This window comes from Echinops telfairi, unplaced genomic scaffold, assembly GCF_000313985.2.
Source record: "Echinops telfairi isolate 266 unplaced genomic scaffold, ASM31398v2 ScPeMD7_18;HRSCAF=68, whole genome shotgun sequence".
NCBI lineage: Eukaryota > Metazoa > Chordata > Mammalia > Afrosoricida > Tenrecidae > Echinops > Echinops telfairi.
Genome location: NW_022103915.1, coordinates 98,049,041 through 98,074,296, shown reverse-complemented (window position 1 = coordinate 98,074,296; position 25,256 = coordinate 98,049,041). Strand labels below are relative to the sequence as shown.

General features: G+C 55.8%; 3 protein-coding genes across 4 annotated transcripts in view; 1 reads left to right on the top strand and 2 right to left on the bottom strand.

Annotated features, from left to right (window-relative positions):
- The window catches only part of DNAJC17 (DnaJ heat shock protein family (Hsp40) member C17), a 40,996-nt gene extending 18,109 nt beyond the window's left edge, over window positions 1-22,887 (top strand). Inside the window, exons 2-11 of one of the 2 annotated variants that reach the window (XM_004712713.3) lie at window positions 11,430-11,499; window positions 11,727-11,785; window positions 11,965-12,052; window positions 13,334-13,422; window positions 13,628-13,724; window positions 14,269-14,312; window positions 14,685-14,762; window positions 16,206-16,286; window positions 16,773-16,883; window positions 22,694-22,887. In XM_004712713.3, the coding sequence (XP_004712770.1) occupies window positions 11,430-11,499; window positions 11,727-11,785; window positions 11,965-12,052; window positions 13,334-13,422; window positions 13,628-13,724; window positions 14,269-14,312; window positions 14,685-14,762; window positions 16,206-16,286; window positions 16,773-16,883; window positions 22,694-22,816 (840 nt within the window). In that variant the 3' untranslated portion in view covers window positions 22,817-22,887. Of the gene's footprint in view, window positions 1-11,429; window positions 11,500-11,726; window positions 11,786-11,964; window positions 12,053-13,333; window positions 13,423-13,627; window positions 13,725-14,268; window positions 14,313-14,684; window positions 14,763-16,205; window positions 16,287-16,772; window positions 16,884-16,970; window positions 18,344-22,693 lie in introns of those variants that run through there. The other variant, XM_045287698.1, reaches the window with a different exon arrangement.
- On the bottom strand, window positions 19,400-20,796 carry CUNH15orf62 (chromosome unknown C15orf62 homolog). The gene has a single exon (XM_004712712.2). It carries the CDS (start codon window positions 20,164-20,166, stop codon window positions 19,639-19,641), a length of 528 nt encoding a protein of 175 aa, XP_004712769.1. The 5' UTR covers window positions 20,167-20,796; the 3' UTR covers window positions 19,400-19,638.
- GCHFR (GTP cyclohydrolase I feedback regulator) lies at window positions 22,852-24,483 on the bottom strand. Its single transcript, XM_004712711.2, has 2 exons — window positions 24,391-24,483; window positions 22,852-23,413 (listed from the first exon to the last, which is right to left on the bottom strand). Exons 1-2 carry the CDS (start codon window positions 24,468-24,470, stop codon window positions 23,290-23,292), a joined length of 204 nt encoding a protein of 67 aa, XP_004712768.2. The 5' UTR covers window positions 24,471-24,483; the 3' UTR covers window positions 22,852-23,289.
- Window positions 24,484-25,256: the final 773 nt, after the last annotated feature.

The window sequence follows — 25,256 nt, the reverse complement described above, 5'->3', positions numbered from 1 at the left end:
CTAGAGGAAAGTTGTGTGTTTCATCGGTGCTATACTGCACCCTGACTGGCTCATCTCTTCCCTGTGACCCCTCTGTGAGGGGATGTCCAGTTGTATACAGATGGGCTTTGGGTCTTCACTCCAAGTCCCTGCCCACCCCCACCTCCTTTCACTTTTGGTATGATTTTGTTCTGGGTTTTAGATGCCTGCTACCTGATCCCATGGACACCTTATAGTCACACAGGCTGACATGCTTTTTCCATGTGGGCTTTGTTGCTTCTCAGCTAGATGGGCACTTGTTTATCTTCAAGCCTTTCAGACCCCAGATACTATATCTTTTGATAGCTGGGCACCATCAGTTCTCTTCATCACATTTGCTTAGGTACCCATTTTTTCTTCAGCGATCCTGTCAGGAAGGTGAGCATCACAGAATACCAGATTGTTAGAACAAAGTGTTCTTGTGTTGAGGGAGTACTTGAGTCAAGGTCCACTGTCCATCTGCAACCTTAATTCTTAACATATAGATATGAGCACATAGTCCTATTCCCCCCTCGTTTTATATATATATACTTACATATGTACAGTGTCATGAGTTCTTATCTACACCTGTGTACATGCTCCGGTCTAATCCGAAGTGAGAGGCAGCACTGGGGTCATGGTGTTGGGGTATGAAGAAGCCTCAAAGAATCAGAGGAATATTGTGTGTTTCATCATTGCTTTACTGCACCCTGATTGACTCATCCCTTCCCTGTGACTCCTCTGTGGGGGAAGCTGGAATTTTCTAATCATGTGTTGATTTCCCAAAGAGTATCATTTGGTACCCAAAACCAAACTCATTGCCATCGAGTTGATTACAACTCATCGTGACCCTTTCGGACAGGGTGGAACTGTTGCTGTGGGTTTCCGAGACTGCAACTCTCTATGGAGATAGAGAGCCTCACCTCTCTCCCTCGGAGGGGCTAGCGGCTTCGAACTGCTGACCTTGCGATCAGCAGCCCAATCCCTAACCACTGTGCTACCAGGGCTCTTTCATAACTTGATACAGAAAATAGTAACTTTAGTAATTGCCCTGAAGAAGTAAGGCCTAGAACTGTTATTTTACATCTACTGTGAATTAAGAATAGACAGAAATCCGATGACAGAACATTGCGCCTTGTTAGGAATTGTGGTTCTGCCTTTGTAAGCAATCACAGTAGAAGTAATAGCTCAGAAAGTGGGCTTTGGAGTCGGACTGCTTAGGTACTGGCTCCATGACTCACCCATTTGTAACCTCTCTCTGTCTTGCTTTCCTCATCCGCCAAATGGGAATAAGTCCCTGCCCACTAGCAGTGTGGTGGGACCTGAGCCCTGTGAAGAACTTCGCACAGCACACGCACTGGGGTTAGCATTGGCCTTGCACTCTCCATACGCGGTGAGCTTGACCGTCAATAGAAATCTCCCACAACCCAGGCCAAGGTTGCCCTCCCCCCTCGCCCCTTCTTCCTCATTCCAGCCGTGCTAGGTCAGCCGGGCATACCTGACCGCACACCCAGATTCTGCAGCGGGGCAGTGGCCACAGTCCAAGGGCATGGGGAATCATGCAGACCACATCGGAGGATCACGAGGGCTCGTTACTTAGTTCAGATCCACACTGGTGGAGCATATCACTCCCACAAGGCACCGGGTTGAGTCAGCCGTCTGTTTTCTGACGGCTCCCGCTGGCAGTCACAGCTCCGGAGGTAGAAGGAAAGAGGCTCAATAAAAACTGAGGCCAACACTGTAGGAATTAAAGAGGGAGACATGATTCACGTGATTGGGAACATCAGGGAAGACGTCCCTGAGGAGGTGTTTTTAAGCAAGACCTTGAGGGCTGAAAAGCATAGCTTTCCCCCCAGAGCCTTTCCAAAGCGTCATGTCCCCAGACAAGGCTGAGAAGCCCGCAGCTGGTCACTGAGGCTGGTGCACATTCGGACAGTGGCTCGTCCACCAGGAGCCTGACCACTGCTGGGTGGCGCTGAGAGCCAGGCCTCAGACTTCTTGGTTTCTGTCTGATGGTTAACTCACTTTCGGATTGGCTGTCTGACTGAACTGAGGCTCTGGATTTTTGAAAGTTACTTGACTGCCTGTTCCATCAAAAGGAATGATTCATTTTGTTTGTAAGCGGTAAGCTACTCATTAGCATTCAAGATACTACCTCACATTTATATGACACTAAAATGCTTTCACATAAATTATCTCATTTGCTGTGATCTTCAAAACAGGCCTGTGAGGGAGGCAAGGGCTATTAGCTGTACTTCATAGATGAGAAACCTTAGACTCAAAGAGTTTAATTGATTTGCCCAACCTAAGGTGCTAGTAAATGCTGAGCCACTGCCCAGACCTGAATTCTCTACTCCCCCTTTCCATGACCCACATGTCAGGAGAAACTAGGGCAAGGAGAGACAGCACCCTGAAAGCCTCCTGACTCCATTGGGACCCAGATGGAGATTGGGCTTTGCCGGTAAAGTTATGGGACAAGTATCAACTGGCCGGTAGTAAAGCCCAGTAGGCCAGGGTGGACAGCGGAGGAAATGCATTGGAACCTGCCCAGACGACTGCCGTGCACTTTCCATTTTAGCTAAAGCAGCATTCAAAGTATCCTTGTGCAGAGCAACTTTCACAACTTTTTTAAATTCTAGCAGCTTTATTGACATATGATTCCCATATCGTACAATTCAATAGTTCAATCACATAACTTTCACAAATTTTGTTGTTCTGAACATTCTTATTTTGCGTTTTTTCTCTAACTCATTTCTTCTAACTAATGTAAATATGTTTATGAATGAAACCAGTAAGGGGATGGGGAGAAATAGAAAAAGGGCTGTAGGAAATACCAGGGCCCCAGAGAGGAAGGGAGGATCTCGGGGCAACACAAGCAGCGGGCCTGAGGTGTCTGGCAGATTTCAGGGATGAGAATCTCCAAAGTGAGAGGAGACAGTGGGGCAGGATTGTAGGTAGGGCCTGACTGACGCAGGGATGCTTAGGGGCAGGAGGTGGGCAGGAGCCCGAACCTGAGAGCAGTGTGTGTGGAAGAGCAGGACCACAGACTGGACTCTAGGTGAGCAGCTGTTGTGGGGACATGGGCTGAGGAGGAAGGCAGAGCAGGGATTGAGGCCTAGGAGGGAGGGAGTGATCCTGCAAGGGTTAAAGGAAGGGGGCAGGGACCCATTGCGGAGAGTCTTAGAAACGGGAGGAACTGAGACCCCAGATCCCAAAGCTGAGCCTAGAGGCCGAGGTTTACAGGGGGGGCGGGGGGAGGGGGGGAGCAGGCTCTACCCACAGTCCGCGCAGCTCGTTCTCCCATTAAAAGCCTTCAGCCCCAGTCTTTGGTCATCGAGGTACCCCCAGAAGACCCCCATTTTGAGACTGTGGCACTGAAGGGACCATTCAGGGATGGCTGCTTCACGCTTGCCGTAAGAGCAGTCCACGTTTCCACAGTGACCAGCGTTTAGGGGTCTCTCTGCTGTGGTGTCCCTGTAGGAAGGAATGAAAGTGACCCATCTTCCAGGCAGAAGGGACTTTTTGATCCAAGCTCTGTGATCTGCTTCCTGCCTGTGACATCAGGCAGTCACAGAACCTCCGATTTTCCAGCCAGTGAGGAGATGAGTTACCTGCCTCCCCCGGGTTTGGGGGAAATCACTGCCCAGGCGGTGATTACTGACTGTTCCTGGAAATGCATCTCCAGCTGATTCACCGGGCTGGCTTATTCATTCACTACCTGTTGTCACACAGAGATGCTAAGTGTGTCCTTATCCAAGCCTGATCCATCAGCCTGGCTTTGAGTGTGCCTTCCGGAACACGGAGTTGGACTTAGGCCCAGGGCCCCGACGGGCACTGAGCAGCACCTGGCTCTTAGGTGCAGAAAGTCTATATGGAATGAAAGGAGCAAGCATGCCCTTGTTCTCAGCCAAACCCGTTTAGAAGGCCTCGGTATGGGCCTTTCCCTCAGGTCCACTGAGGAGGAGGAGGAGGAGGAGGAAGTAGGAGCCGAGCTGAGAAGGGGAACCACTCTAGAGTGCAGACTGCCAAGGAAATGGCACAGGGAGTAAAAGTGGTCCCCCCAAAGCTCACACCCAGGGAAGAATGAGTAAGGCAGACCTTCTCCCAACCTTTGGAAGCCCCATAACTGGTTCCACCACTTGTCGCAACAGCAGCCCGGAGCAGGCAGTGGGCTTCCGGCCGTGGCTCCTGGCCCTGAGCCCCAGGCACACTGTGGAGCCTCTGATGGTCCCCTGGCCTGCAGTTTCACCTCCTGAGGGGAGTGAAGGGACTCCTGACTCACCCAAACTGCAGGGCGCTGAGGGGCCAAATAAATAGGAAACAGTCATCATTAGCTTGAAAGAAAGGTGCTTACAAAGAAGCCTCGAGAACCCACTGCTGAGTCAGGTCCCATTCATGGCCACCCTGGTGGACAGCGTGGTGCCACTCCACGGGGTGGGGGTGGGGGGGGTCCGAAACTAAAAGGCTACTGAAGCAGACAGCCTCCCCAGTCTCCCCCAGGCCTAGGGTTCAGATCTAACAGCTTTCCGGTTCGCGGTCAAGCGCTCAACCACTGCATCATCAGGGCTCCTTGCCCTACAAAGAAGTGCCCCAGGCGGAGCAAGAGGCGGTTCAGAAAGTCTTGAGGAGCAAGTCCAAACTTCTGTGGAATGGCCTCTTAAAGCCCTGAAGGAGTTCACGTCCATGGAGAGCGCTGACATTCCGCGTCTCGACTCTTGAGACAACCGGAGCTTAGAAAAACCCGTGGTCTGGACCAGTTGGGTGGGAGCTCCCGAACTAACTCCCCCTGCGAAGGCCCACAAAGTGCCGATGAGTCTTTCTCCAAGTGCTAGAACGGGGGAAGCTATAGATCAAGAAGGAAAGTGCTAAGTGTGAGCTTAGTTTCATGGGAGCTTCCAACCATAATTCCTGGGATGAGACCCCAACTCACTGCCATAGAGTTGATTCGACTCATAGCAACCCCGTAGGGCAGGGCACAACTGCCCCTGTGGGTGTCCAAGACTGGAAATCTTTATGGGGTTAGAGAGCCTCATCTCTCTCCTGCTGGTGGTTTTGAACTGCTGACCTTGCCATTAGCAGCCTCTCATTAACCCGCCATACCACCAGGGCTCCTCTGGGATGAGGCAGTCCTGCCTTTATCCTACATCCCTCTATTGCTTTGCCCTTTTGAAAGTGCCTCTCCTTTCCAACCTTATCATTATTGCTGTTGGCTGCGATTGAGTTTGATTCCGACTCAGGGTGACCTCATGTTGACAGTAAAACTGCCCATGGGTTTTCTTGGCTGTAACCTTTCTGGGAGCAGGGCACTAGGTCTTTCTTCCAAGGGGTTTCTGGGTAGGTTCCCACCAGCAACCTTCCAGTTCACAGCTGAGCACTTAACCATTGTGCCACCTGGGCACCTCCTAAAAACACTGGACAGCTTTACCCTGAAACTAGCCTCTCAAGCTGCTAATAAGGTAGGATTGTTTAATAATAAACAACCTTGACCCCGGAAGCCCTTTCAAAGCCTGCTTCAGGACACTTGTGTTTACATGACAAAATTCTCCCGGCAGCAGTCACTCCAGGAAGGCTGAGCAAAGCTGGGAATCCAGTTTGTAGCATAAAGGGCCAGACTGCAGGGCAGCTGCTTCTAAGTCCAAACTGGCCTCGCAGACTAAAACCCAGGAACGGGCCCTGCCCAGGACGGGCTTAGCAGCTAAATATAGTACCAATGAGCTAACCAGGACAGACACACGTGACCACTCTGGGAGCTCCCAGGCTACCTACTGTTGCCCTCTGCTCTTGGGGAATATTTCAGTCTCCGGGGCGTAAACAAGGATTGAATTTTAGGACTCACCCAGTAGAGAGGAGCCTGGTGACGTAGTGGGCAGAATTAAAGTCTCCGAAACCACGGGCACAGTTCGGCTCTTTCCCATAGTGCTGCCATGCGTTGGAATCAGTTCGATGGCATGGAGTGTTGAGTACCCCGTATACTTAGCCACCAACCCTGCTCACCCAGAGAATCCAAATCCGATTGGCCTGGGCCAACTGTGGACCCGAGTCCATCCCCGGAGCCCCTGCCCGCCCTCACAGGTACGCTTGGTCCGGACAGGCACTGGGCTGGAGGAAGGGACTCCAGGGCCCACAGCACTCTGGTGGGTAGTTGAGAAGACTCTTGAGCATATTTCATAAGCAGGTAGGCGTGAAGAAAGAAATGGCCTGTATGGTTGGCAGGAGATAATTCTAGAAACCGAACACATTCCCCATGTGAAGGAACATGGTCTTCCTGCAGAGACGACAGACAGCCGTTTGATTGAGAACATAGCTTTTGTCAGGTGTCCTTTATTACCCCCAACATCCCGATGTGTAGGGGTGGCTTACCGCACTTTGTAGTCGAGTGGAAAACCCGAGGTTGACTACAGCGCAGTAACTTGCCCAAGGGTGTTCAAGTGGGAACGCGTGGAAGATGCAGAACCTTCCTTCGCCCAGTGAACCATGCTGCCTCCCAGAGGAGAAGAGTGGAAAGGCGCCACCCCGCCCTGTCTGCTTGTAAGTGTTGTCCGAGCTCAGGGTGGAAAGTAAACAGCAACCTTAATGCTTTCTTCCAGAGATCCTCGCCCGCGTGAATGTTGTCGTTCGGCAGGGGTGGAAGCCCTCGCTCTCCCGGGCGAGAGTGGAAAGCCTGTATTCCGCGCAGCCTTTGCTGGCGTGGCTGGGGGGACGGCCACAGCTCATTGCTGTGGGGTTGGCGTGCCAGCTAAAACACGATCACGTGGGTTTCCAGTCACAGTTCCATCATGGGGGGGGGGTGGGGGTGTTTGAGGGATGCGTCAGTTAATGTACATACAGCACTTGAAACTTGACTACTGGTTAAGGGCTAATTTTTAAATTGCTATTGTGGAATTTCAATGATTTCTGACTTTACGATGAACAATGTTACAAGAAACAGGAAGGTTTATGACTATTGTCTGGCTTATTCTAATGCTTTCTGTAGAATAGGCTGGGGAAGAGGCCTTGCCAGGTAAGAGGGTATGAACCTTTATTTGCCGATTGGCAAGTGAAAGGACTTAATTTTGATCGTGTGGCATGGACATGTATCGCGTGATGAGCGCATTTGTACTTGTCTCTCCTGTCGTACTTAGTCTGTCGCTTGGGGCCTGCACGAGTTCTTTACCCGTGTGCAGGAAGGACGGTCACATGTGGTGCAGACACTGCCTCCGTTTCCTTTTCCTCAGCTTTTAATTTTGCTACCATTTTTGCCTTGGAGAAATCCAACCTTTTTGTTTTTGACAGTTTGATTGGCACATCATCTACATGCTGTACAATTCAAGAATCCAGTCCTGTCAGGAAGCGCTGTACACACACTGCCATCGGCAGGCTCTCTCATGTGGTGTGTTCTGCATGCGCGTGTGCATGGGCAAGGCCTGTGACTTCTTCCCTGGCTCGAGTGCTTGGCAACGTCTTCAGGAGCCTCTGAGGAGAGAAGACTCCCCGCGGTTTCTTTCTTTCCATTTCTTTGATTCTAGATTCAGCTCTTTAAAAACCTTCTGTAAATAAATAAATGAAAATCTGTAATTATTTGGGTGGAGACTTTCGTGATACCTTTCACTATATGCTTAATTGTTACACAGGAGCCCTGGTGGCACAGTGGGTACACACTGGACTCTGATCCATAAGGTCTGCAGTTCAAAACCACCAGCTGCTCTGCAGGAGAAAGATGGGGCTTTCTACTCCTGTAAATAGTTATAGTCGCCGGGGGGAGAACTACAAAAACGTGGGTGAAGGGATACAGCGGATGGTGTAAGATATGAAAATAATGATAATGTATCATTTATCGTGGGTTCACAAGGGTGGAAGGGTGGGAAAAAAAGAGGAGCTGACAGAAAAGTGGACGAAGGGAGACGTCAGACAGTGTAAGATATGAAAAAATAATAATTTATAAACGATCAAGGGTTCATGAGGGAGGGGGAGTGGGGAGGGAGGGGGGGAAATGAAGAGTTGATGCTAAGGGCTTAAGTGAAGAGCAAATGTTTTGAGAATGATGAGGACAACGAATGTACAAATGTGCTTGACACAATGATGTATGTATGGATTGTGATAAGAGTAGTATGAGCCCCCAGTAAAATGATTTAAAAAACCCAGAGGAGCCAATAATAATGGCTCATAGAAAGATAATGTTTTGAAAATGATGATGGCAACATATATACAAGCTTGCTTGATATAATTGATTTACGGATTGTTATAATATCTGTAAGAACCCCCAATTAAATGATTTAAATTTTTTAAAAATGCAACTCAAACAAGAAAGAAACCCCCAGGAGGGGCAGTTCTTCCCTGGCCCGCAGCGTCCCTGCGAGCAGCACCGGCTCGATGCAGTGAGTTTTGGTTACTTTTCTCATGCAGCGCCGATTGTTCCTGGCCAGGTTTGCCGTGCTGCGTTCTGCAGGCCTGCTGCTTCGGGATCCATTTTCACAGCAGGGAGAGAAGGGCAAGGTTCCTCAAGCCTGGAGCCCCCAGTCTCCGCAGCCAGCCAGCCTGTTGTGCTCCCCGGAGCCTGAGGCCCCTTCCACCCCGGTTCTGCTCAGAAAGCACCCGTGGCTTTCCCTCCTGCGTTTGCTGAATCGCACACAGCGTGTGAACCGCAGGAACGTTCGTGTGTTTTCAGTCTCGTGCCTGCGTTCACGTTCTGTTCTTTTTACCCCGTTTGCGCCTCTTGCAAGTTCAGTTTGCTTTCTTTGCTATAGCATTCCTTCGTCCCAGGTCTGTGCCCCGAGAGGCAAGGATGGCGAGACTTTGCCCCAGCACTGCGGACATGTTGTCAGGAGAGAGCAGTCCCTGGAGAAAGACACCATGCTTGGTAAAGCAGAGGGCGACAATGAAGCTGGGCTCCACCATGCTGCCACAGTGAGCTCCAGCACAGGACGACCGTGCGGACGGCCCGGGACCGGGCGGTGTTTGGTTCTGTTGTGCAGAGCGGCACCTCCGCAAGAGCTATCCGGTTCCCTGGGTGGGCCCCAAGCACCGCACAGTCGCATCGTTCCACTGAGTCCTGTGGTTGGAATCCCAAAGACTACAGCTAGAAGAGCCATAAACTCTGGCCACGGAGTCGATGTCGGCTCACAGGAGCCCCAAAGGACAGACTAGAGCTGTCCCTGCGAGTTCCTGAGATTGTAGCTTTTCACAGGAGTAGAGATCCCTGTCTGTCTCCCACGGAATGGCTGGTGGTTTCCAAATGCAGACCCCAATCATAACCACCGCGTCACCAGGGCTCCTAGAGGAGCCCTGGTGCCAAGTCCTTCTGGGCACCATCATATCAAATCCCATTTGTCTGACAGCAAACGACTCTGCCCCACTTCTCTGCCGACACCAGCCGCACTTGCAGGCCTCCATTCTGTGGGCACACAGAGCTCACAAGGAACGGACTCAGTCTGCCCAAGACATCAGATGGCAGCCGCAAGTATGGGAGTCCCTGACTCCCTCACCTTTGACTTACTGGCTACAAATTTGGGTGTTCCCTCCACCCCTTCAGGATAGGAGCCCTCACCTTAAGAGTCCCCCAGAATCCCCCTCACTTCCATAACATTTGTGAGAGAAATGGAATTAAATATTAAACTTCTTGAAGCCCATATAGATATGGGCTTGGTTTAAAATAAAGTTGGGCACAGTGGTCGTGTTCCCTTAGAAAACAGCACAATGCAGTTGGGCACAAAGGAAAGGAAAAGACAAATAAGGCTCATGAAGAATACAGATGACATTTAAAATGTTGGCCTTTATATAAAACCCATTGTCACCAAGTCAATGCTGACTCCTAAAGACCTCAGGGCAGGATAGAACTACCCCTGTGTGTTTCTGGGACTATAACTTTTTACGGGAGTAGAAAGCCCCATCTTCTTCTTGAGGAGCATCTGGTGGTTTCAAACTGCTGACCTTGCAGGTAGCAGCCCAATTAGGGCTCCAGATAAAAGCTATCACCCCACTCTTAAAAAAAAAAAATTATTGAAAACTGAACTAAGGTTAGTTGGGTAGGCTGGGGATTGGAGAGGTGAGCAAATGGGTCAGGAGGAAGCTGGAATCAGGAAGTACATCTAGTCTAGCTGTCCCCACTCTGTCCTCGAACGAGGTGTGGGCCCCTCTTGCTCGTGCTCAGTCTGGAGAGCCCAACTGGGCTGTGCGCCCCTTGGCTGCTGAAAGGCTGGAGCTCACCTTGGCCCAGCAGGTGGCAGCATCCTCCCAGAGGTCGCAGGTAAGGCAGCCACCTGTGGGCTTGGCTGTGGAGGCAGGAGTTGAGTCAGGCACCTGCTCAGCCAGCCTTCTTTTGACAGACATTGGTTGGCTGTGTGCCTTGGGAGGCTTTTATTTAGCACTTTGGCTTAAAAGTACTTACTTTAAAATATGTATAGGGTCCATCTGAGCATCAGGAAAGTGCGTCTCCTTAGCTGTTCCTGGAAGTTCTGGGTCTGGGCTCCTCTCGGAGGAGGTTGGGCAGTGGGTAGCAGGGTAGGATAGCAGGGTAGGACAGAGGCAAGGGACTGAGGAGACAGGGCAGATTCTGAGATTTTTGTTCTCTGTCTGCTTAAAACAGCCGTGTAAGAGATACACAAAAGAGAGTCTTGTTAGCTAGGTGTGTTTTATTTGTACTAATACAAGAAATATTAGGGTGGTTGTTTTTTAAGACAAAGAGATACAGAATGGGCCATCATTGCCCTGCCAGGACGATCCCTGTTGCTTAGAAGATACGAACTGTGTCTATGGTCTGGCGGTTTGAACCACAGCAGGCCCTTCCCCAGTGCCTTCAGGCTCTCCAATGGAGACCCGTGTGGAGGGCAAGCAAGAACCAAGGTGCCGAGCCGAGTGTGTGTTACTGCTGATGTTGCATTGATTTGCGTTCAACTCAAGGCGCTCCTGTTCCGGGCCGTGGAGAGCCTTTTCTGTCAGCACCTGGTGGCAGGCCCTCACCCGTCGTCGTGGCTTCCTCGGGCCTCCCTGGGGAGGGGGACTTGGGCAGGTTCCGGTTGTGGGTGTCGCACTGCCGCGAGCATCCTCGTGCACTGTGATTTTGGCATGCTTCTGCACGTCCTGATTCCTAGGAAGAGGACCTTTCACAACGTGCTGACCGCATCTTCCTCCAGTGCGCTCTCCTACAGAGAGCCTGGGGACAGCCCAGGAGGTCCTGCTGCGCCCCTTCCAGGAGCCCATTGGCATCTGCAGGGTGGTGAGCAGTGGCAGCAGCCAGAAGCAGGCCCACCCCTGGCTGGCTCGGCCCACTGCAAGCCTCCCCCTCCCCTCCGTGGCTGTGCGGTGACTGACTCAGTGGAAGAGCCGGCCAGCAGACTCTCTGGAGGGTGGGGTGCACAGGCGCCCGCCGGGTTTCCCATGTCACTTTAGCAAGCTCTTCCTCCCGGGGTGAGAGGGCGGGGCCAGCAGTGACCGGCCATGTCTTCTGACTCTTCCAGGTGAAGAAGGCGTACCGGCAGAAGGCCCTCTCCTGCCACCCCGACAAAAACCCGGATAATCCCCGCGCAGGTGAGACGCCTGTGGGCAGGGGCACTGTGTGGGCTCCATCTGAGCTCTCCAGTGTGTGCCTCTCGGGCAGGGGCCCCAGGCTTTGACAGAACCCTCTGCACTGACCCCGAAGCGCTCCGCCTTCCCTGCTGGCCGGTCTGGGCCCTTCTGTTCTAAGGGAAGGTGGCGTCCCTGTCACCAAGCCTAACCCTGCTTTTCTCCTCTCCTGCTCGGGCTCCTGCGTCCAGCCGAACTCTTTCACCAGCTCTCCCAGGCCTTGGAGGTGCTGACCGATGCTGCAGCCAGGGTAGGCGCACCCTCCACTGTCTGCTGGGCCCTGGGGTGCCCCGTGCTTCCAGCCGCCTTGGCCTCGAGGCCCCGCCCGGCTGCTTCCCTGGCCCCGGCTGTGGAGTGCAGCCCTGGGGATGGGGGTCGGGACAGCGGGCACTCGGGAGACTACGGAGCTTTGTTCTCTGCCTCTGCCAGGCTGCCTATGACAAGGTCCGGAAAGCCAAGAAGCAGGCAGCAGAGAGGACCCAGAAACTCGATGAGAGGAGGAAGAAGGTGAAGCTGGGTAGGTGACCCCGTAGCTCTGGGTGGTCGGCAGTTTCCATTCCCGGTGGCCATTGTTATCGTCCCCCTCATCTTTCTTCCTGCACCACCCCACCACCCGACCAGCAACGCAGAGCCCCCCGAGCAGGCTCTTGGCAGCACCCTGTCCTCAGGAGTTGGATTCTAAGGGCCCGAGTAGGAGGGATAACCCCAGCCCCTCGGTGGTCTGACCAACCGCAGACGCTGCTGGAGGCGGTGGTTCCGGAAGCCGATCTGTCCAGACGGGGAAGCCGAGGCACTGGGAGGCAAAGGTCTTGCTGGAGGTGGCACTTCGGCCCCTGCAGTCTGGCTGGAGCCCACCCTCACGCCAAGCCGGTCCCGTTGTGTCTGGCTGGGCCTCATTCCTCCCATAACTTACGCTCGGAGAAGCTCCCCCGAAGGCCCAGGGAGGCCCAGGTCTGCTATGTCGCGCGGCTGCTGCTCTAGCTCACTACGCGGGGCAGCCAGCCGAGGCTAGACGGTCAGCGCCACCCACAGGCACTTGGAAGAAAGGCATTTAAAACAAACCTGCTTTTAAAACAGTAGCCCTTGAAAACCCTATGGGCGCACATGGGGTTCCCGAGCGTGTCCCTCCGTCCACTGAGTGCTGCGACACTGACCGTCGACCCGTTTGGCTACATTTTCATCTCCCAGTAATATCCACCGAGGCATCCTTTACACCCCCACCCCCACCCCCCTTGTTTACAGTCATCTAATGAACTTTTTCCCATGGATTTTTAAAGCACCCTTCTTGTGTAACGTGCAATCCAGGTCCTCTCAGTTCTCTCTCAGGCACAAGAAATGACACGTGGGTGGGAGTTAAGTAGAGAGGCCAGGAGGGAGAGCAGGGAGCCCCTGGCCTGGGAGAGGGGTACCACACAGCTGGCCTGGGAGGGCAGGGAGCAGGCAGACTTGGTGAGTTGGCAAAGCCCCTGGTCAGGCGGCGGTGCCAAACTCCAGGATAAGAAGCCAGCAGTGCCACCCACTGGCATCCTGACACCATACCCCTGTCACAGGCCCCCACCGGCGCTTTCTGCACAGATGTGAGGGAACCAGCCACCAGCTGTGCCCACCCTTCGGGGCTGTGGCTTTTCTAAGCGGGAACCAATTCAGGGGGGGAGGGGGGCGGGGTGCAGTTACCGCAGAGTTGTGTGTGTCCTCTTTGGGACATTGGGGGAGCAGCCAGAGCTGGCGGGTGGGCTGCGGCCGTGTGGAAACTGCTTAGGCCCGCAGTTGGGTCAGTCAGCTCTGCCCGTGTGCCTAGACCTGGAGGCCCGGGAGCGGCAGGCCCAGGCCCACGGCAGTGAGGAGGAGGAGGAGGAGAAGCGCAGCACCCGCACGCTGGAGCAGGAGGTGAGCAGGCTGGAGGCTCGCAGAGGGGGGGGCCTTCCAGGGAGGGGGTGGAGCAGCGTAGAGTGGGAGGGCGTGGCCTCTCCTGCGGGATCTGGGTCACACATGTCCCAACCATAGGTTGCTGGGCCCTAGCAGGCAGGGCAACTGGGGGACCTGTATGAGGTGAGGAAACCTGGATTGGCTCCACCCACGCCCCCCTCTGTAGATCGAACGCCTACGAGAAGAGGGTTCCCGGCAGCTGGAGGAGCAGCAGAAGCTGATCCAGGAGCAGATACGGCAGGAACGGGAACAGAGGTTGAGAGGTGAGAGTGGATCACGCCCACCCGCCACCCCCTCCCAGGCCTCTTCTCAGTGCCTACGTGGCCACACTGCAGCTCACACTGCTGCTGGGGGAGTCACTGTGGAGGCTCCGCCCTGCTGGAACCCCCAGCAGGGCATGGGGGAGCAGAGCCTGGCTCCCCACCCTGACTCCAACACACATACTTGCCCCTTCTTCCTTGGTCCCCTTGCTTGTCGTCCTGAGTGGTGGAGATGTTGTCTTGGTGCACACCACCAGGGGAACAGGCCCGGCTGCGTCTGCGCTCTGGGGCACTTAGTTTAAGTCAATGGTGTGGTTCCTCCCCCTCAAGGCCTGCTCCCCATGGAAGGTGTTCCCAGCACTTCATTGGAAGCATGCTAGTCGTGGGTAGTCACCTGTGACAGGTTACATCCACATCCCCACCGGGCTCCTCAGCCAGCAGGGCACATGCTGCCCTTGATCAGGGATGACCTAGTCTAGGTCCTTGTCTCCTTTGGGAGAACTGTGGACTCCTCACACTCCCTGGCTTCCTTCCCCAACTTTTCTAGGAAAAGCAGAGAATACGGAAGGCACAGGAACCCCCAAACTCAAGGTGAGTCCTGGTGGGAACCTCAGGCCACCTCACATCTCGTCCTCTCAACAGACCACATGTGACTGGCTGGGCAGGCGAGGTCTCTGGGCACCCAACGCCACTGCCCACATCCTCCTCCTGGGTCTCCAACTGCCTGGACATCAGGACCGCTTCTCCAGGCTCTGCTGTGGAGGTTGCTGGTCAGAGTGCTCCTAAAAGTTCTCGAAGGACTAGGACAGAGGTCCAGGGCAACCTTGGTGGGAGGTCCTCCCTAGACTCCAGGCTCTCCAGGACAAGGAGGATTTCTGCTCAGACTGGAGCCCCAGAGGCAGGGTCTGGTCTGGCCCCGCCGAGGGTGGCTGTTGAAGGACGGCATCCCCGCTGTCTTTGCAGCTGAAGTGGAAGTGCAAGAAGGAGGACGAGTCCCGAGGCGGCTACTCCAAAGACGTGCTCCTGCAGCTCTTCCAGAAGGTCTGCCTCTCTCGCTCCCCTCACCCCCAACCCCAGCACGCGCCGGGCCTTACTTACCACCTCGGCCCGCCACAGGGCAATCTAGAGACTTCTCCTCAGGCCTCGCTCCTCCTGGTACTGCGTCACCCTGTGTGTAAAAAGCCCGGCCCCTCTACCACCTTCAACACATGCTGGCGGTGGCATAGTGCCATGCCACCAGTCTGCCCCCCTGTCCTCTGCCCATTTCATGTACTGACCTCACTGCATTCCTGGGAAAAACATGCGTATTTAATTTTATTGAGAACATACCCAGCAAAACTGGAATCAGCATTATGATCGTTACAAGTATAGTTCACGGACAGGGATGACGTCATTCAAACGTCCCCCATCCCCCTCTTTCTGAGTTATTCTTTCCCATTAACCTAAACTCACTGCCCCCATGAAGGTCCTGTCAAATCTCTCACATTGTTGTCCATTTGACTTCATACAGGTAGTTCTTTTTTTTAAATCATTTTATTGGGGGCTCATACAACTCTTATCACAATCCATCAGTTGTGTTAAGCACATTTGTACATTCGTTGCCCTCATCATTCTCAAAACATTTGCTCTCCACTTAAGCCCCTGGCATCAGCTCCTCATTTTTCCCCTTCCCTCCCTGCTCCCCCCTCCCTCATGAATCCTTGATCATTTATAAATTATTATTTTGTCATATCTTACACTGTCCTACATCTCCTGTCACCCACTTTTCTGTTGTCCGTGCCCCAGGGAGGAGGTTATATGTAGATCCCTGTAATCGGTTCCCCCTTTCCACCCCACCCTCCCTCCACCATACAGGTAGTTCTTAAAAACATATTTGTCCTATCATTTGGTTTAGAAGATTTCAGGGAACATTTGTGATTTAAGGTTTGAAGATTACCTCAGGGCCATTGCTTCTGGGATTCCTCTCTGATTGCAGAAAGCCTAGGTCCTACGAGGACTTGAACTTCTGTTCTCCGTGGTCCCGCTTTGGTCCAGGGTCCAGTTCGTCAGGTCTCAGGCAAAGGGGCAGTTGTGCACGGAGGTGATTCGCCACACACTGCGCATCCTCCTCCTGTTCCTGACCCTCCTCCTCCCCTTACTGTTGGGTGAACAGAGACCACGCCCTCACTGCATCCCAGCCCTGGAACAAAATGCTTTCCCATCTCTGATCTCCTTTCTCCCAGATTCTAATAGGAAGCTGCCCCCGCAGAATTTGGCAGTGACTAGTGGCACACCATGGTTATTGTCATGGAGATCAGGAAGTTGTACATGTGGAAAAACACCGAGTTGGCTAATGTTTTGCTATGCACTTTTTTCCCACAACAATAAAAGAAGAAAGAAGCCGGTAGGGCCCCAGTGGGCCCCAGGACAGCCCAGGCTGGTCTGGCATGAGCGGTCCATCCTGCAGGCAGGACCGTGCTCACCAGAGCACTCCTGTCCCCACAGTATGGTGAGGTGCTCAACCTGGTGCTCTCCAGGAAGAAGCCCGGCGCGGCGGTGGTGGAGTTTGCAGCGGTCAAAGCTGCGGTGAGTGCTGCACAAAGCTTGGGTACCGGGGCAGCTCTGCTGCTCTAGAGTGGGGGACCGGATTCTGTGGCCCCTCTGAGCTCAGGGGATTCTCTGGAGCAGGTCAGATCCAAGGCCCTGCCCAATGTCCCCTTATCCTCAGGAGGAGATGGGCTGGGAGGGGCTGGCTGGCTGATGCTCGTGCAGGCCACTGCCTCTGTGCCTCCCCTCCCGTGGGGCAGCAGCCCTGGGGGTGGACTGCAAACCCTGTCTTCCCCTCACTCCTGAACTCAGAGGGCCCGTGCCCTCTGTCCCATGGGAAGGGTCAGAGCCTCAGCACACTGTTGTTGGAAGGCTGCCAAGGTTGCCCGACTTGGCTTGGAGAACTGAAATGCTGCTTCTGGTTCTTCCCGGGGTTAGGGGTGGGGGGGTGGGAGGGGGTGGGTGGAGGAGCTGTTATAGCTGATTGGGTTAATGAGAACCAGGACTGGATGTTCTGTTTGGCAGGAGCTGGCTGTTCAGAATGAGGTGGGGCTGGTTGATAACCCCCTGAAGATTTCCTGGTTGGAAGGACGGCCCCAGGGCACAGGGGGCCGCAGCCACCCAGGACTGTCACAGGTAAAGAGCCAGGCCTCATGACACTGAGCCCATCCGAGTTTGGGGGCCCCTTCTTGTTAGAGCTTGTCTCAGGACTCTTTTCCACAGAGTCCAGTGAGACGGGCGATGGTTGTGTTGACTCTTGTTAAAAGAGAAAGAAGGAAAAATGACGTTGGGGCTGACGAGTGACCTCCTCCCACTACACAAAGGTGACAAGATCACCGTTCTCGGTATTGACAGCCAATTTCTATCGACCCTTGTCAACCCTAACACCACTTGGTCTCCCTTCGGCACTCTACTTCTCGGCTGGGCTCGAGACTTCACCGCAGTGGTCACACTGAACCCACGATGGTGGGGTTTATTAGAGAAGTTCACTGACTACAAGCCAGGTGAGAAATGAGCAGTTGCAAGTGGGCAATCAGGACCATCTCTTCTCTGCTGTGCCTACAGACAGGCCTCTCTCTGGCCCTCGGCCTCCTCCTTGGTTGAGCAGGGTTCCAAAGCTCTTTGTGCACTGCCAATAGACGTTCAAAGGGCATGCTACTCAGCCATGAGCCTCAGCCCAGAGATGCTCAGCTCTAGCTGTGAGGGTCCGCAAACCTAGCTTCCCACTAAGCCAACCTCCTTAGTGGGAACACTCCATCCCACAAGCCAACCTCCTTCCCAGAGACACTCAGCTGTACTTGGTGCTGTGGAAAGCCCACCACTATCTCAAACTCTGGCTCTTGGTGCTGCTGCTGCCCGCACCCTGCTGTCAGCCATCTGTTGGATCAGAAGGGTTCAGTGGCTTGGAGCTTAGGGTTCAAAGGATGCACTCTGCTCCTGCTCATGCCTCCCTTTGCTGGTAGTGAAACATCCCCCCTTGGTTTGGGATGGCAGTACCGAGCAGGAGGGCAATCCCAATGAACCCTGGTAACGATCAGACACAGCCAAAGGCAATCAGTGTCTGGTCCCATCAGGAGGGAGGTAGACTGGCTAGAAGAGCCACCTCAGAGAAGTCACTTCCCTGCCGCTGCCTTTCCTTTTGGAGACTTCTTACCTCAGCTCCAGGTGAGTTCTCCTGGCCCCCAGGTGACCTGGTTGTAGTGTGAGGCATTTATGCTTAGAGCCCCATGCTACAAGAAAACAGCAGGAGACTAGAGCAGCCTCTTCCTTCCCCACCACTTCGTTTTTTCCCGGATCATGTCTGTGGCCACACCAGACAGGGATGGCCTGTCAAGAGGCAATACATCCTCTTTAGAAAGACCGCTGGCCGCCCAGCAGACTGGGCTACTGCCAGCCCAACGGCAGGGTGCCCAACTTGTGGTCAAGAGTAGGCTGAAATGTGCCCAACCCAAGTGCATAGTTCTCACTGCACCACGAAGACTGTTCAGTCCTTCCCATGGCCTGGGAAGTATGATGGGCTACCTGGCTCCTGGCCACACCGGTCCCTGCTTTGATGGGATAGGAAACTTTGGGGCAAGAGGTAGAACTCTGTGAAATGACGGGGGTGGGGGGGGTGTAGGAGGGGTGGCTGGGGGGGTGAGCGGAAGGGGGTTGGTGGTCTTTGCATGGTTTATAGCTCCCCTGTGGAGAGACAGGGTAGGAGCTGCTCTCATTGACCCGCGCGTGCCCCCCGCACCCCCTCCTGCCTCCTCCAGCCCCACCACCTGCAGTGCATGTGGCCCAGGTCCTCCCAGGGGAGGGGGATGAGGTGGTTCGGAGTCCAACTCAGGACCTTTTTCTAGCGACCCCTTCCCTCACTATTGCTTCCTAGCCCAAGATCACACGCCCCAGGTGTGTGAGAAGAATTTTATTCTTTATCTCACGCGTTCACAGAGGAGCCTTTCAGCCAGGGCCCTCCCCAGGAGAGGACCAGGAAGCTGGATGCTGCCCATGTGGCTGGGGAGTGGCCCTCGCTGCAGAGGCCTGGGGCCCAAGCACACAGCCCGGCCGAGCCCATGGGTCCTGGTGTCAAGTCGTCTAGCCAGGACACAGGGCAGGGCCCCCTGGTCAGAAGGGCTTGGGCAGGGCAGAGGTTGCCATCCTCTCCGTAACAGTCACCAGTCGGGGTCTGTCCCTTGGTCCAGTTCTTCTATCTTGTGGAGGGAGGAGGGGAGGGGACGCTCCTCACTCATTCCCCCAGGGGTCCCATCACTGATCACTCTGCCATTTCCCCATGGCCCTGCTCTGTGAGCCTTGTCAATTGCCGGCCACCAGGGATTGCTCCCGGCAGCTTGTGCCGCTCAGCCCCCCGACTCCCCCCGCCCCAAGTTCTGCTAATGGCTGGTTTGGGCCTTTTTCCTGAGTAATACCCTCTCCCTACCTGCCCTCCCACTGCCCCAACCCTCTACCCCTGGCCACTGCTGGCTGTCCATGAGAAGTTTCTGCTACGGTGTCTGAACATTTCAAATGTGACCGGGAGCTGGCATTTCTCCGTGGGTCTCATTTCCGTGGATGTAAATGTAAATAGCCGCATGCACCCTGGTTGGACTGTGCTGCCAGCCAGGCCATCTCCTCGCTGCCTCTGCAGCCTGGGCTGGAACTTTTCCCTGAGACTTGTCTGCCAACAGCAGCACTGTCTGCGTCCTCCCCGCCACCCCTCTGTCCCCCTCTGCCATCCTCTCGTCTCCTCCGCGGCAGGGTCGGTGTCCCGCTCCCACCCTGGCCAGCTTCCTCCAGGGCTCCGCCAGGCAACGCCCATCACAGCACTGCCAGCTGACCTCTGCACCTCCGGTCCTCCGGCCTTCTCCAGCCCCACGCCCACTGGGCCTGCAGGCTTTCCCCCGCCCCACTGTCAGAAGTGGGGCTCACTGGGAAACTGCTCCCTCAGTATCTGCAGAACTTCCTCGAGAAGGGGAACCCCCAGGTCCACTTTGAAGGAGAAGAAGGGGTCGCTGAGGTCCGGAGCAGGTGTCTCCTGGAAGCGGGGAGGGTCCAGAAGGTCCTCCTCTGAGTACTGGTGGAGGGCCCCCCCCAGGGACAGCGCTGTGGGCAGGGTGGCTGAGTAGGCGGCATGGTAGGCAGCAGAGGGTTCCAGGATGTTGGGGCAGCTGGAGCTCTCTCTGTAGAGGCGCGGGGGCTTGGGTGGGGCCAGCAGGGTGGCCCTGGGCTGCTCATCCCCCCACAGTGGCAGGCGCCGGCCGTCTGGCCGCCCTCGCAGCTCCCGGATGACCTCTCGGTTGCTGTACTCCTCGTGGTCCCCGCCAGCTGTGCTGGCCTGGCTCAACACGCTGCCCTGTCGCCTGAGTCGCTTTGGCCGTCCCAGGCTCAGCCGCTTAAAGAAGAAGGCATTGCGGAAGGAGCCCTTCCGCCAGGTCTCCATGGGGTCCGGGGTGGGGCCAGCTGACAGACAGCCTAGCCTCAGAGGCCCAGCAGCTAGCTGGTCAAGAGCAGCCAGTGACCATCTGGTCCCTGCTGGAGCTGGTGATCTTGATTCAGGGTGTCAGCCTCCGTGGGTCAGGGGCAGAGGCCTCTGGGGTCCTCTCAGCACAGCCCTCTGGTCCACGTCCCTGGGGGTAGGACAAGGCCCAGAGCAGGGGGCATGTCTCTCCTGGAGAGCCTGGGGCTCCTGGCAAGTGTCTCGGAGAGCAGGGGCGGCCCAGTTACTTGATAGAGCAGTGGGAAAAAACCCGGAGCAGCACTTACTGGAGCCGGAGGCAGGGCAGCATGGTGGTGTCCCAGAAGACACCTGGCAGGCTGGGCCAGCTTGCCGGAACAGGCCAGGGGCAGCCGGTGGGATCTCCCTTCCCTGCCCGACGCTGGTCTGGAGCAGTACTGGCTGTGCCTTCTCGGCTGGCGGCTCCGGGACTCTGATTAGTGGCTTGGCTGTCCGTGGGAGTGTGTGGCAGTGGAGAAGTGTTTTGTTTTCAGCTGACTCAGTCAGGTGGGAAGCAGGGTTTCATGCTTTCAGGTAATTGCAGCATCCGCTCCCTTGCAGGGATTGGGGCTCTGCAGCCAACACCCCAGGGCAGTGGGGAGCTTGAGATTCCTCGGAGCAGCACGGTCCTGCCCTGTGGCATGTGTCACTGCTGCTTCCTTTCTCGCTGCTTCCTTTCTCATCACTGGGGAGGTGGGGTGGCTCCCCAGCCCGAGAGCCTGGGAGGTGGGGGAGCGCAGGAGCTAATTGAAAGGCAGGAGCATGGTGCCATTGTTGGGGAAGGGAGAAGGCCAGGGTGGGTGACTCAGCCCCAGAGGCTGGTGGCAGGCCCTCATTAACCCAGCTTGTTGGGGTGGGGGAGGAGGCAAGGGTGTGTTAGCGGGAGCAGCCCCATGCCTGTAAAGGGCTCAACCCCTCCTGGGATGGGGTGCTGGGCAGGCCAAGGGTGACTCTGGACTCTTGGCGGAGCAGAGCAGAGTAGGGCAGGTTGGCTTGAAATGAGGGCTGGCTGCTCAGCCTCTCATCCTCTGAGACGCCCCCAGGTGGCAGCGCAGTGCGAGGGCCAGAGCCCTGCCACCCCCTAGCCTTTAGCTCTGCCCCTCTGGCTTTGGGGGCCTCATTTGGGTTCCCTCCTGTGGAGGCTAGACCACTACGAGGGCTGTCATGAGTTGTCGAGGGCTGTCATGAGTTGTCGCAGCTGGTGCTTGGGAGGCTGGGGGTTCAAGTTTAGGTGGGCCTGGCTGGAAGGAAGAGAGGAGGAGGGGTGGAGGCCCCAGGGGGAATCCAGGCTGAGTAACACTTCCGGTTTCTATTCACCCCTTACTCCAAACCAGTTGGCCAAGGCCTGACATCTGAGCCCCAGCCACTCCCTTATTTCCTGGATCACTGACCACCAGGCGTCCCGCCTGCCTCTGTCCATGGACCAAAGCCCAAGCAGCCTCCTTCCTGACGGGCATCTTGTCACGCCTGGCCCGGCCACGGGTGGGCTTCACACGGGGCCTTGAACCAGTTCAGTGATGGAATGCACGTCAAAACGAACAGATTTGACTTTTTAAAGTTTGACCGGGACAGGGAAAATGACGGGGCCAAGGCGTGGAGTGGGAGCTTGGGAAGAGGCCTAGTGAGCCTTTCCTGGAGTTGCACTATTGCCAGCTCGGTGGAGCGCAAACCTGCCGCACAGCCTCACGCCAGGTCGGTCAGCGAGGGAGAGTTGGTCTCCCTGCAGCTCGCGCGCGGCCTTTGTTTTCTATGAGGGAGGTTCCCGTTTCTAGCCGGGCTTTGAACCCTCATTTCTCCCATTCCCGTTCACCCACATTTTAAAAACGTCGGGTCCATTCTAGTGTGGGATCTCACGGGCCCAGACTGAACACGTTCAAAGCCCCCACTTTCCAAGAACCTGTCAGCACCTCATGGGTCATGGAAGGAAATGATTCAGCCCCACGGCCGGAGGGGGAGGGGGGGGCGGGGCCGCAGGCTGTGCCCGCCCCGCTGCAAGAGTCGCTTCTCCAGCCCAGCCGTGCCCGTCGAAGGCTGTTTATTATTCTTTGGGTGATTAGAATCGAGCCCTCCTCCATCCCCCGCACCAGATCATAAAGGGCGCCCGGCTGTGTATTCTTAGGCCCGTCGGACCCACACGTGCTTCTCCCTCCTAGGGTGGGGCTCCCCTTCCCCCAGCTCCCCTGGCGGCCGAGCAGAGCGACTCCTCACACAGTTCCCCTTCACCAGAAACCTGGCAGAGGCCAGCGCTAAGGCCGCAGGCACGAGCCCCCGCTGGAGCTTGGGGAGCGATTCACGCGGAGCAGAGGAGCAGCGCTGGCTGATGCGCAGCGCAGCCGGGTTAAGGACCCTGCAGGCAAAGGACTGGCCTGCTCCGAAGAGCTTTAAATCGGCCATGGGCTGCAGCGCTGTCTAACCTCCATCCTCTGGGGCTGGGCCCTGGGCCCCTCACCCGAGTCCCTCCTGTACCTTCCAGGGCTCAGTGCTGTCCGAGCGGGACTACGAGAGCCTCGTCATGATGCGCATGCGCCAGGCAGCTGAGCGGCAGCAGCTGATCGCCCAGATGCAGCAGGAGGATGAGGAGGGGCCGCCCACGTAGCCCTAGGCGCCAGCTCATCCCACAATACATCCCTTTTCTTAAACACCAATAAACTTTTTTTATTATTATTATTGAAGTGTTTCTTTTGCCTACCTGGTTTCTGGGCTCTGCCTCAAAGGGAGGCCTCCGCCCAGGCCTGGGTCTCCCTCCCTGGGAGGGAGGGGGCTGACCCCAGTGGGAGTCCATGCACCCGCACAGCTGAGGAGCAACCACTCATCACAGCCCTTTATTGGCTTGGACTAGCCACGCGGGCCGCCACCCAGGCCCGGGAGCCACCCCCTGCTGGGGTGCCTGGTGGGGAGCCCTTCACCCTGCTCACAGACCTACACCAGGGCACTGGCCCTGCCCTCCCGACTGGTGGGGGCAAAATTCAGGGAATTCATCTGCCCATTAGTGCTGGGCAGGGCAAGTGAGGGGGTGGGAGGAGGGGGCAGGCCTTGGGGCCAGCGGTTTGCTTCTCGGCGATCGATCGGTCACTCCTTGTGCAGGCACCACACCAGGGTCTGGCCCACCCCGGTCATGCTTAATACACGGAAGCCCTTGCGTTCCAGCTTGTCCAGGACGATGCGAGGAGGGTCGTTGACGTAGTACTCACAACTGCAAAGAGACCGGACGGGGCGGCGTGAGTGAGGGCCTCAGGTACCCTTACAGTCGTGATATCGCGTGGCTTCCGGGGCCCCCTGAGTGCACATCACTGCCTCCCTGGTGAGCTCTGTGCGTGCAAACTCCTCCCATCACCCTAATGAAAAACTTGTCCCCATTATAAACGAGAAAACCCAAAGGTGTGAACTAACTTTTCCACTGTCAGAGAGTAGGACCCACGTTAGCCTGAGGACGGTCATGCACGTCCTGAGCAGGGACACCTCAGGAAGAGCGGCCTGCCCTCCCAGCGTGCTGCTGTCCTGCAGTCCTCCAGCAGCAAGACTGGTCCCCAAGAGCTGCCACCTCTGTGCCACTGCCTGGCATCATGGATACAGGTCCCCACTTTCCAGGTTTAATGAGTAAAGACGGGCCAATGAGCAGCTCAAGGGCTCAGAGCATCAAGCCAGGCATCTCAAGACCAATCCATCAGGGCTAAGGGCTGGAGTCGGCTTCTACTTCCCACCTGACTGGAGGCTGAGCTGCGATCAGCTCACCTCTCTCCCCCTTTGGACTGGACACTCACAACTGCGGTCTCAGTGCAGACGCGATGGTGGGGTGGGGGCCGCCAAGGGAATGGCCGGGACCCTAGGCAGCAGCAGCTGGGCTGGAGGTGGCACGCAGGCTCCCTATTCTTCATTTCCAAGGCTTGTCTTCACCATTGGGGACAGAAATCTTTATCTCTGTGCCTACCTTTGCCTTGCTAGGGCCTGGCTTAGAAATGAAAGGGCAGGACAGGGAATGTGTCGACTACAAGGATGCTCAGGAAAGGAGGGCCACGGGGAGAGCTTCCAGAGCATGTGGGGCCTTGGGGGACAGGGCAGACCCCTACAGACGACAGAGCCCCAGGGTGCAGGCTCTGAAGCTGGCCAGTGCCTTGTCCCTGGGTCTGTGGTTGTGGCTGGGGGAAGATACTGAGGAATGTGGCGACTTACAAGTTGTTTCCCAGGACAGTTCTCTTGGAGGCTCCCAGATACTGCATCAGCTCCGGGTCTGAGTGCTCATCGCCCACCATGGTGGGGCCCACCTCCTGCAAAGGAAGCCACAGTCGCTGGGTTGGCTGGCAGCTGAGTCAAGATAGAAGGTCCTGAAGCTAGGCATTGGCCGACTCGGCACATTCCTGCCAAGCACTGCTACCGGTGTGTCACACACCCAAGGAGCCAGAGAAATGAATACAAATGTCCCCATAAAACCATGTTCATAAATGTTTCCAGCAGCAACATTCAGAATGGCCAAAAAGTGGAAACAATCCCAATGTCCCATCGACAGATGAGTGGATCAATCATCTAATCGGTGGTGTAGCTGTAACATTATTCAGCGGTCAACAGGGTGCAGGACTTAACCTTGGAAACAGGCTAAGTGGAAGGCCAGCCCCTTTTTACAGGCTAAGACACCGTCCAGAAAAAAGGACCCGGCTTCTCTGCACCACTAGCCCCACGGATTCGCTCTTTTTCCTTGCTCCACAAACAGGAAGTCCGTCTTTTCCTTTCCCAAGGCCGCGGGGCTGGCCCTTCCAGGGAGCGCCCCAAACTGTCCTGCGGACTGCAGACAGCGCCGGGGTGCCAGCTCGCTTCCCGCCCCCTTTTCTTTCCCCAGGCTCCCTTCCTGGTTTAGCTCGGCGGAGCGGCTAGGCGTGGGTCGGTGATGGGGTCTGCACGTGGGAGGTCGGCGTTCCCGGGTTCGCAGGGAGGTTGGGACCCACCGGGCGCGTGGGGCAGGGGCCGGAAGCGCAGGCACTTGGTGCCCTCGCGGCCCTGGAGGCTCCGGGCGGCTCAGAGCTTCCTGGATCTCCGGTGCCAGC